General features: G+C 64.4%; 1 protein-coding gene across 1 annotated transcript; it reads right to left on the bottom strand.

Moving 5' to 3' along the window:
* Nucleotides 1-3: 3 nt before the first annotated feature.
* Nucleotides 4-12,157, bottom strand: LOC121082217 (spectrin beta chain, non-erythrocytic 4-like; the record flags this gene model as incomplete). The annotated part of the gene is given in 14 exon segments (XM_040581568.1): nt 4-10; nt 113-286; nt 1,532-1,630; nt 1,632-1,819; nt 2,836-2,905; nt 2,988-3,394; nt 5,569-5,765; nt 5,854-5,938; nt 6,022-6,160; nt 7,313-7,935; nt 11,128-11,332; nt 11,438-11,568; nt 11,695-11,973; nt 12,068-12,157. Coding segments are annotated over 14 exon segments (2,694 nt in total), but the record flags the coding sequence as incomplete, so codon positions are not given.
* Nucleotides 12,158-12,523: the final 366 nt, after the last annotated feature.

Below are 12,523 nucleotides of genomic sequence, written 5' to 3'. Positions count from 1 at the left end.
GTCGCTGGTCCTACCAGAGAAGGACCTACTCAAGGCGCCCGCCCCACCCCACGGGTGGGATTTGGGGGTCGTCCCCCCCCTCCCCTCCCCCGACGCCCCCACCCCAACCTACTTGAGCTTGAAGACGTTCTTCTTCTTCTTGTAGTCGCTGGCCACCTCGCTGGTGGCGTGGTGGAGGTTGAGGAGGGGCTCGCCCCCGTGGGTGCTGCCGGCCGCCGGCCCCTTGGCGTCCTTGTAGAAGCCCAGGTCACCCTTGCTCAGGACGCAGTAGAGGTTCACCCAGGATCTGCTCGGGGGGGAGGGGGGACAACACGGCGGAGGAGGTGGGGCTGGGGGGTGACCTGCAGCTGCTGGAGGATTTGGGGTGGGGGGGGGATCCCCCCGAGCGACGGGGCGCCCGCGGCATGGGTGGATCTCCAAACCCTGGGGTACCCTCCATGGATGGATCCCCAACCTTGAACCCTCGCCATGGATGGATCTCCAAGCCCTGGTGACCCCCTCCATGGATGGATCTCCAAGCCCTGGTGACCCCCTCCATGGATGGATCTCCAAACCTTGAGCCCTCACCATGGATGGATCTCCAAACCTTGAACCCCCTCCATGGATGGATCTCCAAGCCCTGGTGACCCCTCACCATGGATGGATCTCCAAGCCCTGGTGACCCCCTCCATGGATGGATCTCCAAACCTTGAACCCTCGCCATGGATGGATCTCCAAGCCCTGGTGACCCCTCACCATGGATGGATCTCCAAACCCTGGAGTACCCTCCATGGATGGATCTCCAAACCTTGAACCCCCTCCATGGATGGATCTCCAAGCCCTGGTGACCCCCTACATGGATGGATCTCCAAGCCCTGGTGACCCCCCTCCATGGATGGATCTCCAAGCCCTGGTGACCCCCTCCATGGATGGATCTCCAAACCTTGAACCCCCTCCATGGATGGATCTCCAAGCCCTGGTGACCCCTCACCATGGATGGATCTCCAAACCCTGGGGTACCCTCCATGGATGGATCTCCAAACCTTGAACCCTCGCCATGGATGGATCTCCAAGCCCTGGTGACCCCTCACCATGGATGGATCTCCAAACCCTGGAGTACCCTCCATGGATGGATCTCCAAACCTTGAACCCCCTCCATGGATGGTTCTCCAAGCCCTGGTGACCCCCCTCCATGGATGGATCTCCAAGCCCTGGTGACCCACCTCCTTTGTTGGTTCTCCAAGCCCTGGTGACCCCCCTCCATGGATGGATCTCCAAGCCCTGGTGACCTCCCTGCATGGATGGATCTCCAAGCCCTGGTGACCCCCCTCCATGGATGGATCTCCAAGCCCTGGTGACCCACCTCCTTTGTTGGTTCTCCAAGCCCTGGTGACCTCCCTCCATGGATGGAACCCCACCCCTCGCTGCGTGATGTCCATTACTGACCCTCCAAACCCTGCTGAACCTCCCCCATGGATGGGCCCCCCACCCCCGCGGCACCCCCTCCCCCGTTGACCCCGTTGACCCCGTTGACCCCGCTGACCCCGCTGACCTGTTGGACGCCTTCTTGTTGGGTCCGTCGAGCTCGTGCTTGCGGAAGAGGAAGCCCTCGTGCTGCACCGTGTGCGTGGGGGGCGGGGGCGGCGGGGGGGGCGCTGCCCTGGGCTGGGGCCGACCGCGACCGCCGCGTCTCCCCCGCGCCCTGCGAGGGGTCCTTGGGCCGCGGGCGCCGTCGGGGCTTGGGGCGGTCGCGGGCGCGCGGGCGCTCGGGGCGCGGGGTCCTCTCCGGCAGCGCCTCGGGGCCGGCGGGCAGGCGGGCGGGGGAGTCCCGCTCCCGGGGCTGGGGGGGCGGGGGGGGCACGGTGTGACCCTGGCAGCCCCCCAAGGGGGGGCACCGAGGGGACACAAGGGGACATCGAGGGGACACCAAAGGGACACCAAAGGGGCACCAAAGGGACATCGAGGGGGCACCGAGGGGACATCGAGGGGACACCAAAGGGACACCAAAGGGGCACCAAAGGGACATCGAGGGGGCACCGAGGGGACATTGAGAGAATACCAAGGGGACACCAAGGGGACATTAAGGGGACATTAAGGGGACACCAAGGGAGCACCGAGGGGGCACCGAAGGGACACCAATGTGATGGCAAATGGACACTGAGGGGGCACCAAGGGGACAGAAAGAGGACACCAAGGGGACACTGAGGGGGCACCGAGGGGACACTGAAAGGACGCCAAGGGGGCACCAAGGGGACATCAAGGGGACACAGAGGGGACACAGAGGGGACACTGAGGGGGGCACCAGGTTGCAGGCAAGGAGATGCTGAGGGGGTACCAAGGGGACACCAAGGGGACATCAAGGGGACATCAAGTTGAAGGCAAGGAGATGGCAAGGGAATGCCAACGGGACACCAGGAGGACACCAAGGGGACACCAAGGGGGCACTAAGAGGACACCAAGGGGACACTAAGAGGACACCAAGGGGGCACAAAGGGGGCACCAAGGGGACACCAAAAGGGGACACCAAGAGGGCACCAAGGGGGCACCAAGGGGGCACCAAGGGGGCACCAAGGGGGCACCAAAAGGGGACACCAAGAGGACACCAAGAGGGCACCAAGGGGACAGCAAGTTGAGGGCAAGGAGATGGCAAGGGAATGCCAACGGGACACCAAGAGGACATCAAGGGGACACCAAAAGGACACCAAGGGGACACCAAGGGGGCACCAAGGGGACATCAAGTTGAAGGCAAGGAGATGGCAAGGGAATGCCAACGGGACACCAAGAGGACACCAAGGGGACACCAAGGGGACACCAAGGGGACACCAAGGGGACACCAAGGGGACACCAACGACTCACCGAAGCTGGCAAGGGGCCACCCGCCTCCTTCTCCTGCAGCTGCTCCACGATGTCGGCCAACGTGGCTTTGCTGTCAGTGGAGATTCGGCGGGGGGATCACGTCAGTCCCGGCCACCCGGCGGTGACACCGGCGTCCCCGTCCCCACGCTCACCCGCCGCCCTTGCCGTCATGCCGCGGCAGCTCCGGCTCGCTGGATTCCTGCCGTTCCAACCGGCGCTCTCGCCGCTCCCGGCGCCGCTCCAGCAGCCCCGTCCTGCCCTCCGCGGGGTCTTCGGGTTTGGGGGGCGCCGGGGTGTCACCGGTGGTGGCGGGGGGTTGCGGGTCCTCCCCGGGACCACCATCCCCAGGAGGTCCCTGGACGCGGTCCAGCTTGGGCTGTAGGCGCTCGGGACGGAGCTCGTGGCGCACGTAGGCGACGCGGGGCTCCGGCCGGCGGCTTTCGGGGCGCTCGGGCCCCCCTGGTGACGGCGTTGGTCCCCCCGGGGGTTCCCCCAAAAATTTGCGGCTCAGGAGTGGCGTCGGGGGCTGCTTGTTCTGCTCCGCTTTCAGCTTCTCGATCTGCGGGGCGGGCATGGAGGTGGAGGTGGAGGTGGGATGAAGGTGGAGGTGGAGGTGGAGGTGGGGTGAAGGCAGAGATGGGGATGGAGGTGGGATAGAGATGGAGGTGGGGATAGAGGTGGAAATGGAGGTGGAGATGGAGGTAGGATGCAGGTGAAGGTGGAGGTGGGGATGGAGGTGGGATGGAGGTGGGGATGGAGGTGGGATAGAGATGGAGGTGGGATAGAGGTGGAAATGGAGGTGGAGATGGAGGTGGGGATGGAGGTGGGATAGAGATGGAGGTGGGATAGAGGTGGAAATGGAGGTGGAGATGGAGGTGGGGATGGAGGTGGGACGGAGGTGGGACGGAAGTGGTTCAGAGGTGGGATGGAGGTGGGGATGGAGGTGGAGGTGGAGGTGGAGATAGAGATAGAGGTGGAGGTGGGATGGAGGTGGAGATGGAAGTGGGATGGAGATGGGGATGGAGGTGAAGGTGGAGATGGAGGTGGGATGGAGGTGAAAATGGAGGTGGGATGAAGGTGGAGATGGAGGTGAAGGTGGTGATGGAGGTGGGGATGGAAGTGGAGATGGAAGTGTAGATGGAGGTGGGACGGAAGTGGGATGGAGATGGGGATGGAGGTGGGATGGAGTTGGAGATGGAGGTAGGATGGAAGTGGGATGGAGGTGGAGATGGAGGTGAAGATGGAGGTAGGACGGAGGTGGAGATGGAGGTGGAGATGGAGGTAGAGATAGAGGTGGAGGTGGGATGGAGGTGGAGATGGAGGTGAAGGTGGTGATGGAGGTGGAGATGGAAGTGGGATGGAGATGGGGACGGAGGTGGAGATGGAGATAGGGATGGAGATAGGGATGGAGGTGGGATGGAGATAGGGATGGAGGTGGAGATGGAGGTGGGACGGAGGTGGGACGGAGGTGGAGATGGAGGTGGGATGGAGATAGGGATGGAGGTGGGATGGAGATAGGGATGGAGGTGGGGATGGAGGTGGGAATGGAGGTGGAGATGGAGGTGGGGATGGAGGTGGGACGGAGGTGGAGATGGAGGTGGGGATGGAGGTGGGATGGAGGTGGGGATGGAGGTGGAGATGGAGGTGGGACGGAGGTGGAGATGGAGGTGGGACGGAGGTGGAGATGGAGGTGGGATGGAGGTGGGATGGAGTGGGATGGAGGTGGAGATGGAGGTGGAGATGGAGGTGGTTCCGAGGTGGGATGGAGGTGGGACGGAGGTGGGATGGAGGTGGTTCCGAGGTGGGATGGAGGTGGGATGGAGGTGGTTCAGAGGTGGGATGGAGGTGGGATGGAGGTGGTTCAGAGGTGGGACGGAGGTGGTTCCGAGGTGGGACGGAGGTGGGACGGAGGTGGGACGGAGGTGGGACGGAGGTGGGACGGAGGTGGGACGGAGGTGGGACGGAGGTGGGATGGAGGTGGGATGGAGGTGGGACGGAGGTGGGACGGAGGTGGTTCCGAGGTGGGATGGAGGTGGAGATGGAGGTGGAGATGGAGATAGGGATGGAGGTGGGATGGAGGTGGGACGGAGGTGGTTCAGAGGTGGGATGGAGGTGGGACGGAGGTGGGATGGAGGTGGGACGGAGGTGGTTCCAAGGTGGGATGGAGGTGGGATGGAGGTGGAGATGGAGGTGGGACGGAGGTGGGATGGAGGTGGGATGGAGGTGGTTCCGAGGTGGGATGGAGGTGGGATGGAGGTGGTTCCGAGGTGGGATGGAGGTGGGATGGAGGTGGTTCCGAGGTGGGATGGAGGTGGGATGGAGGTGGTTCCGAGGTGGGATGGAGGTGGGACGGAGGTGGGATGGAGGTGGGACGGAGGTGGGATGGAGGTGGGACGGAGGTGGAGATGGAGGTGGGACGGAGGTGGGACGGAGGTGCAGATGGAGGTGGGACGGAGGTGGGACGGAGGTGCAGATGGAGGTGGGACGGAGGTGGGACGGAGGTGCAGATGGAGGTGGGACGGAGGTGGGACGGAGGTGCAGATGGAGGTGGGACGGAGGTGGGACGGAGGTGGGACGGAGGTGGGACGGAGGTGGTTCAGAGGTGTGGATGAGGGTGTTGCCCGGTTGAAGATGAGCAGGGAGTCGGGGATGGGGACGGGGCCGGTGCCGCTGCTCGGGCGGGCGCCGCGGCCGGGCGGCGGGCCCTGCCGAGGCGGCGGGGCGCGGCCGTACCGTGGTGAGGCGCCGCAGCGAGCTGAAGCGCTGCTCCCAGGCGGCCGCCGCCTTGCGGAAGGCCTCGTGGCGCCGGATCAGCTGCTCCACCTCGTCCACGCTGCCGCCCAGCTCCCGGCTCTTCAGCAGCGGCTCCTGCGCCGTCAGCCACGCGTCGGCCACCACGGCCTCCTGGGCGAACTGGTGCACCTCCCGCGCTGCCCGGCGGGCGTCAGGGCACGCTCGTGGCCGTGACCCTCCCCCACCCCACCCCCACCCCTCCCCCACCCCACCGGTGGGACTCACTCTGCTGCAGCCACTCCCAGTGCTTGTCCCACTTCTCCAGCATCTCCTTCTTCTTCGCCAGGAGTTTCTCCACGTGGGCTTTGATCTGGGGGGTGGTGGGTCAGGAGAGCGCCACGGGTCCCCTCCCCCCACCCCATCGCCCACCCCACCCCCCCCCCCCTCCGGCACCTCGTTGGCCGCCGGGCTCTTGCCGAGGATGAGGGACTTGCCCAGCTCCAGGCAGGCGGCGATGCTCTTGCCGCGGGCTTCCATCTCGCTCTTGAGACCCTGGTGGTCGTTCATCAGCAGCTCCACCGAGGAGACGTCCCTGCCGGAGGGGACAGTGCTGGGGGGGCAGGAGGAAGGACGCCGCCACCCCCACCCCAGGACGGGAGATGGGTCTGTGGTGCCATGGATGGGCCAGGAGAGAGTCCTCCAGGTGGGACAGGACATAGGTCCTTGGGTTGGGACAGGACATGGGTCCTTGGGTTGGGACAGGACATGGGTCCTCCAGGTGGTCCAGAACATGGGCCCTCCAGGTGGAACAGGACATGAGTCCTCCAGGTGGGACAGGACATGGGTCCTCCAGGTGGGACAGGACATGGGTCCTTGGGTTGGGACAGGACATGGGTCCTCCAGGTGGGACAGGACATAGGTCCTTGGGTTGGGACAGGACATGGGTCCTTGGGTTGGGACAGGACATGGGTCCTCCAGGTGGGACAGGACATGGGTCCTTGGGTTGGGCCAGGACATGAGTCCTCCAGGTGGGACAGGACATGGTTTCTTAGTGCCATGGACGGGCCAGGACATGGGTCCTCCAGGTGGACCAGGACATGGGTTCTTAGTGCCACAGATGGGCCAAGACAGGTCCTCCAGGTGGGACAGGACATAGGTCCTTGGGTTGCGCCAGGACATGGGTCCTCCAGGTGGGACAGGACATGGGTCCTTGTGTTGGGCCAGGAGAGAGTCCTCCAGGTGGGACAGGACATGGGTCCTTGTGTTGGGCCAGGAGAGAGTCCTCCAGGTGGGACAGGACATGGGTCCTCCAGGTGGGACAGGACATGGGTCCTTGGGTTGGGACAGGACATGGGTCCTCCAGGTGGGCCAGGACATGGGTCCTCCAGGTGGACCAGGACATGGGTTCTTAGTGCCACAGATGGGCCAAGACAGGTCCTCCAGGTGGGACAGGACATAGGTCCTTGGGTTGGGACAGGACATGGGTCCTCCAGGTGGACCAGGACATGTGTTCTTGGTGCCACAGATGGCCCAAGACAGGTCCTCCAGGTGGGACAGGACATGGGTCCTTGGGTTGGGACAAGACATGGGTCTTTGGGTTGGGCCAGGACATGGGTCCTCCAGGTGGGCCAGGACATGGGTCCTCCAGGTGGGCCAGGACATGGGTCCTCCAGGTGGGCCAGGCCACGGTTCTTGGGGCCAGCAGAGGCCGCAGGACCTCGGTGCAGCCCCCAGCTCCCCCTACCTGGGCTTCTCTCCGGCGCCGATCTGGCAGATGACGCCGTCCATCCAGGCGAGAAGGTCCCTCACGGTGCCGACGAAGCGGATCTTGTCGGCGACGCTGGCGACGTGGAGCCGACACTCCTCGCACGCCGCCAGGAGCTCCTTCCACGCCCGGAGCACCTCCTGCTCCCTCCCGGCGATGGCCTCGGCGTTGTCCCCGGCGTAGAGGGTCCTCAACTGCGCCGCGCCCTCTTGGAGCTGCCGGACTTGGGTCACCAAGACCTCCACGTCGTGCTCGAAGGCGCCCAACGCCCGTTGCAAGGCGCCGGCCGACGTCCTGCCCTCGCGGGCCGCCAGGTCGGGCAACCGTTGCCTTTTCTCCTCGATTTGCCCCAAAACTTCTTTGCAATCGTTGAAGAACTTGTGGAGCTCGTGAGAAGCCGCCAACATCTGCGCCCGCGTCTCCATCAGCTCCAGCAGATCCGCCCAAGCCTCGTTCACCCCGTCCTTCCACTCGGCGATGGTGGCGGCGTCAGCGTGTCCGTAGTCGATCAGTTCGTCCACCATCTGGTTGACGGCGGCGATCCGCTCCTGCCCCACGCTGCCCGTCTCGCTGGCGAACTCCAGGAACTTCTCCTGGAGCAGCTGGGATGGACAGGGGTGGACAGGGGTGAGGTGGGGGCAGCGCCAGGCAGGCTCCGCCGGGCACGGGTGGGGAGGATCCACGGCGTGGTGCGTGGGTGGTGGCCAGGACCAGGATGGTGGCCAGGACCACCAGCATGGTGCATGGATGATGGCCAGGACCAGGATGGTGGCCAGGACCACCAGCATGGAGCATAGATGGTGGCCAGGACCACCAGCATGGAGGCCAGGACCACCAGCATGGAGCACAGATGGTGGCCAAGACCACCAGCATGGAGGCCAGGACCACCAGCATGGAGCATGGATGGTGGCCAGGACCAGGATGGTGGCCAGGACCACCAGCATGGAGGCCAGGACCACCAGCATGCAGCACAGATGGTGGCCAGGACCACCAGCATGGAGCATAGATGGTGGCCAGGACCACCAGCATGGAGGCCAGGACCACCAGCATGGAGCACAGATGGTGGCCAAGACCACCAGCATGGAGGCCAGGACCACCAGCATGGAGCATGGATGGTGGCCAGAACCACCAGTGTGGAGCATTGATGGTGCCCAGGACCAGGATGGTGGTCAAGACCACCAATATGGCACATGGATGGTGCCCAGGACCACCAGCATGGTCCATGGATGGTGGCCAAGACCAGGATGGCACCCAGGACCCCCAGCATGGAGCATGGATGGTGACCAGGACCGCAGCATGGTGCATGGATGGTCACCAGGATGAGGATGGTGACCAGGACCTCCAGCATGATGCATGGATGGTGCCCAGCACCAGGATGGTGGCCAAGACCCCCAGCATGGAGCATGGATGGTGCCCAGGACCACCAGCATGGTGCATGGATGGTGACCAGGATGAGGATGGTGACCAGGACCTCCAGCATGATGCATGGATGGTGCCCAGCACCAGGATGGTGGCCAAGACCCCCAGCATGGAGCATGGATGGTGACCAGGACCCCCAGCATGGTGCATAGATGGTGGCCAGGACCAGGATGGTGGCCAAGACCCCCAGCATGTAGCATGGATGGTGACCAGGACCCCCAGCATGGTGCATGGATGGTGCCCAGGATGAGGATGGTGGCCAGGACCTCCAGCATGATGCATGGATGGTGGCCAGGACCAGGATGGTGGCCAGGACCCCCAGCATGTAGCATGGATGGTGACCAGGACCCCCAGCATGGTGCATGGATGGTGTCCAGGACCTGGTTAGCACAGGGACCACAACATGACCCCTGGCACGGGGCAGGGACATGCCAGGACCCCCACCATGGGATGGGGACAACTCCAGGACTCCTGGCATGGAGAAGGAACCATGCCAAGACCCCCAGCATGGAGCAGGGATGGCACCAAGACCCCCAACACAGGATGGGGACAACTCTGGGACCCTTGGCATGGAGAAGGAACCGCGCCAAGACCCCCAGCATGGAGCAGGGATGGCACCAAGACCCCCACCATGGGATGGGGACAACTCCAGGACTCCTGGCATGGAGAAGGAACCGCGCCAAGACCCCCAGCATGGAGCAGGGATGGCACCAGGACCCCCACCATGGGATGGGGACAACTCCAGGACTCCTGGCATGGAGAAGGAACCGCGCCAAGCCCCCAGCATGGAGCAGGGATGGCACCAAGACCCCCACCATGGGATGGGGACAACTCCAGGACTCCTGGCATGGAGAAGGAACCGCGCCAAGACCCTTCTCAGGGCAAGGACTTCACCAGGACCCCCACCGTGGGATGGGGACAACTCCGGGACCCTTGGCATGGAGAAGGAACCGCGCCAAGACCCTTCTCAGGGCAGGGACATGCCAGGACCCCCGGCACAGGATGGGGACAACTCCAGGACCCTTGGCATGGAGAAGGAACCGCGCCAAGACCCTTCTCAGGGCAAGGACTTCACCAGGACCCCCACCGTGGGATGGGGACAACTCCAGGACCCTTGGCATGGAGAAGGAACCATGCCAAGACCCCCAGCATGGAGCAGGGATGGCACCAGGACCCCCAGCGTGGGATGGGGACAACTCCAGGACTCCTGGCATGGAGAAGGAACCACGCCAAGACCCCCAGCATGGAGCAGGGATGGCACCAAGACCCCCACCGTGGGATGGGGACAACTCCAGGACCCTTGGCATGGAGAAGGAACCATGCCAAGACCCCCAGCATGGAGCAGGGATGACACCAAGACCCCCAGCACAGGATGGGGACAACTCCAGGACTCCTGGCATGGAGAAGGAACTGCGCCAAGACCCTTCTCAGGGCAAGGACTTCACCAGGACCCCCACCATGGGATGGGGACAACTCCAGGACCCTTGGCATGGAGAAGGAACCATGCCAAGACCCCCCAGCATGGAGCAGGGATGGCACCAAGACCCCCACCGTGGGATGGGGACAACTCCAGGACCCTTGGCATGGAGAAGGAACCGCGCCAAGACCCTTCTCAGGGCAAGGACTTCACCAGGACCCCCACCGTGGGATGGGGACAACTCCGGGACCCTTGGCATGGAGAAGGAACCGCGCCAAGACCCTTCTCAGGGCAGGGACTTCACCAGGACCCCCGGCACAGGATGGGGACAACTCCAGGACTCCTGGCATGGAGAAGGAACCGCGCCAAGACCCCCAGCATGGAGCAGGGATGGCACCAAGACCCCCAGCACAGGATGGGGACAACTCTGGGACCCTTGGCATGGAGAAGGAACCGCGCCAAGACCCTTCTCAGGGCAAGGACTTCACCAGGACCCCCACCATGGGATGGGGACAACTCCAGGACCCTTGGCATGGAGAAGGAACCATGCCAAGACCCCCAGCATGGAGCAGGGATGGCACCAAGACCCCCACCATGGGATGGGGACAACTCCAGGACTCCTGGCATGGAGAAGGAACCATGCCAAGACCCCCAGCATGGAGCAGGGATGGCACCAAGACCCCCACCATGGGATGGGGACAACTCCAGGACTCCTGGCATGGAGAAGGAACCGCGCCAAGACCCCCAGCATGGAGCAGGGATGGCACCAAGACCCCCACCGTGGGATGGGGACAACTCCAGGACACCTGGCATGGAGAAGGAACCATGCCAAGACCCCCAGCATGGAGCAGGGATGGCACCAAGACCCCCAGCACAGGATGGGGACAACTCCAGGACTCCTGGCATGGAGAAGGAACCACACCAAGACCCCCAGCAGGGTGTGCATCCCCCGACTCACCGTGACGTGCTCGAAGTCCTGCCCCAGCTCCGGTGAGCCGGCCACCACCTCCTTCTCGGCGATCCAGTGCTCCAGCTCGTCCACCTCGCGGTTGAGCTGGTAGAGCCAGTACTGCTGCTCCAGCTTGGCCTTGCGCTCCTCCACCAGCTCCTTCAGAGACACGTACAGCCGGTCAACCTGCGACTGCCGCCTGCTGACCTGTTCGCTGGGCAAGGGACACAGCGCCCGGTGAGCGCCAAGGACACCCCCCCACCCCCGCACCGGGGGTCTTCAAACGGGGGGCGGGGGGAGGGAGGGGATGGCGACCCACCTTTGAGGATGGCCAAGCTCTAGGAGAGCACGGCATTGACGGGAGAGCTGGGCGATGGTCTCCTCGTAGTTCTCCACCGTCTGCTCCGTCAGGAGGTGCTTTTTGAGGAGCTGGAGGGTGCTCTGCTCGTCCTTGGGTGGGGCGGACACGCGCGGTGGGGTGAGACCTTGGGGGTGGAGGTGGGTGGGGTGGGGTGGGGTGGGGGGGTCTATCCGATGCTTCCCCCGCCCCCTCTCCTCCTCCGGCCCGTCCGGCACCTTGCCCTTCTCCTCGCTCATCAGCAGCAGCTCCTGCTCGCCCAACCACGACTCCACCTCGGCCACGTCGAAGTAGTATTGCTCCAGCTGGTAGGTGGCATCCAGGTCCTGCTGGCGGCGCTCCGCCCGCTCCTGCAGCTCCTCCCACAACGTCCCCAAACGCTCCAGGAGGCGCCGGACCCCTTCGGCTTCCGGGCTTTTGATGGAGGCGACAGCTCCGGCGCGTTCCAACACCTCGTCCACGCGAGGACGGTGGACCTGGATCTCCCGGCGGAGGTTCTAGGAGGAGGAAACGGGGTGGAGAAGGGGTGTGTGGGGGGTGGGGGGATGGGGGGGTGTATCTCCCCCCCCTTTTTGTGGTGTGGGGGCTGACCTGGTTCTTCTTGATGAACTGCTGGACCGTCTGCAGGTTGGTGCCGTGGTCCTTCAGCGTGGCCAAGGGCAGGCGGTCCTGCACCCACAGCTGGGGGGGGTGGGGTGGACCTCAGCATCATCCCTGACCCCATCCCACCCCACCCCACCTCATCCCACCTCATCTCACCTCATCCCACCTCATCCCAATCCCATCCCAATCCCATCCCTGACCCCATCCCACCCCATCCCAATCCAACCTCATCCCACCTCATCCCACCCCATCCCACCCCATCCCACCTCATCCCACCTCATCCAACTCCATCCCACCTCATCCAACCTCCATCCCACCCCATCCCACCTCATCCCACCTCATCCCAATCCCATCCCACCTCATCCCACCCCATCCCACCCCATCCCAATCCCACCCCACCTCATCCCACCCCATCCCACCCCATCCCACCCCATCCCATCCCAA

This window comes from Falco naumanni, unplaced genomic scaffold, assembly GCF_017639655.2.
Source record: "Falco naumanni isolate bFalNau1 unplaced genomic scaffold, bFalNau1.pat scaffold_445_arrow_pat_ctg1, whole genome shotgun sequence".
Lineage (NCBI taxonomy): Eukaryota > Metazoa > Chordata > Aves > Falconiformes > Falconidae > Falco > Falco naumanni.
This window is presented reverse-complemented; position numbering and strand designations above follow the sequence as displayed.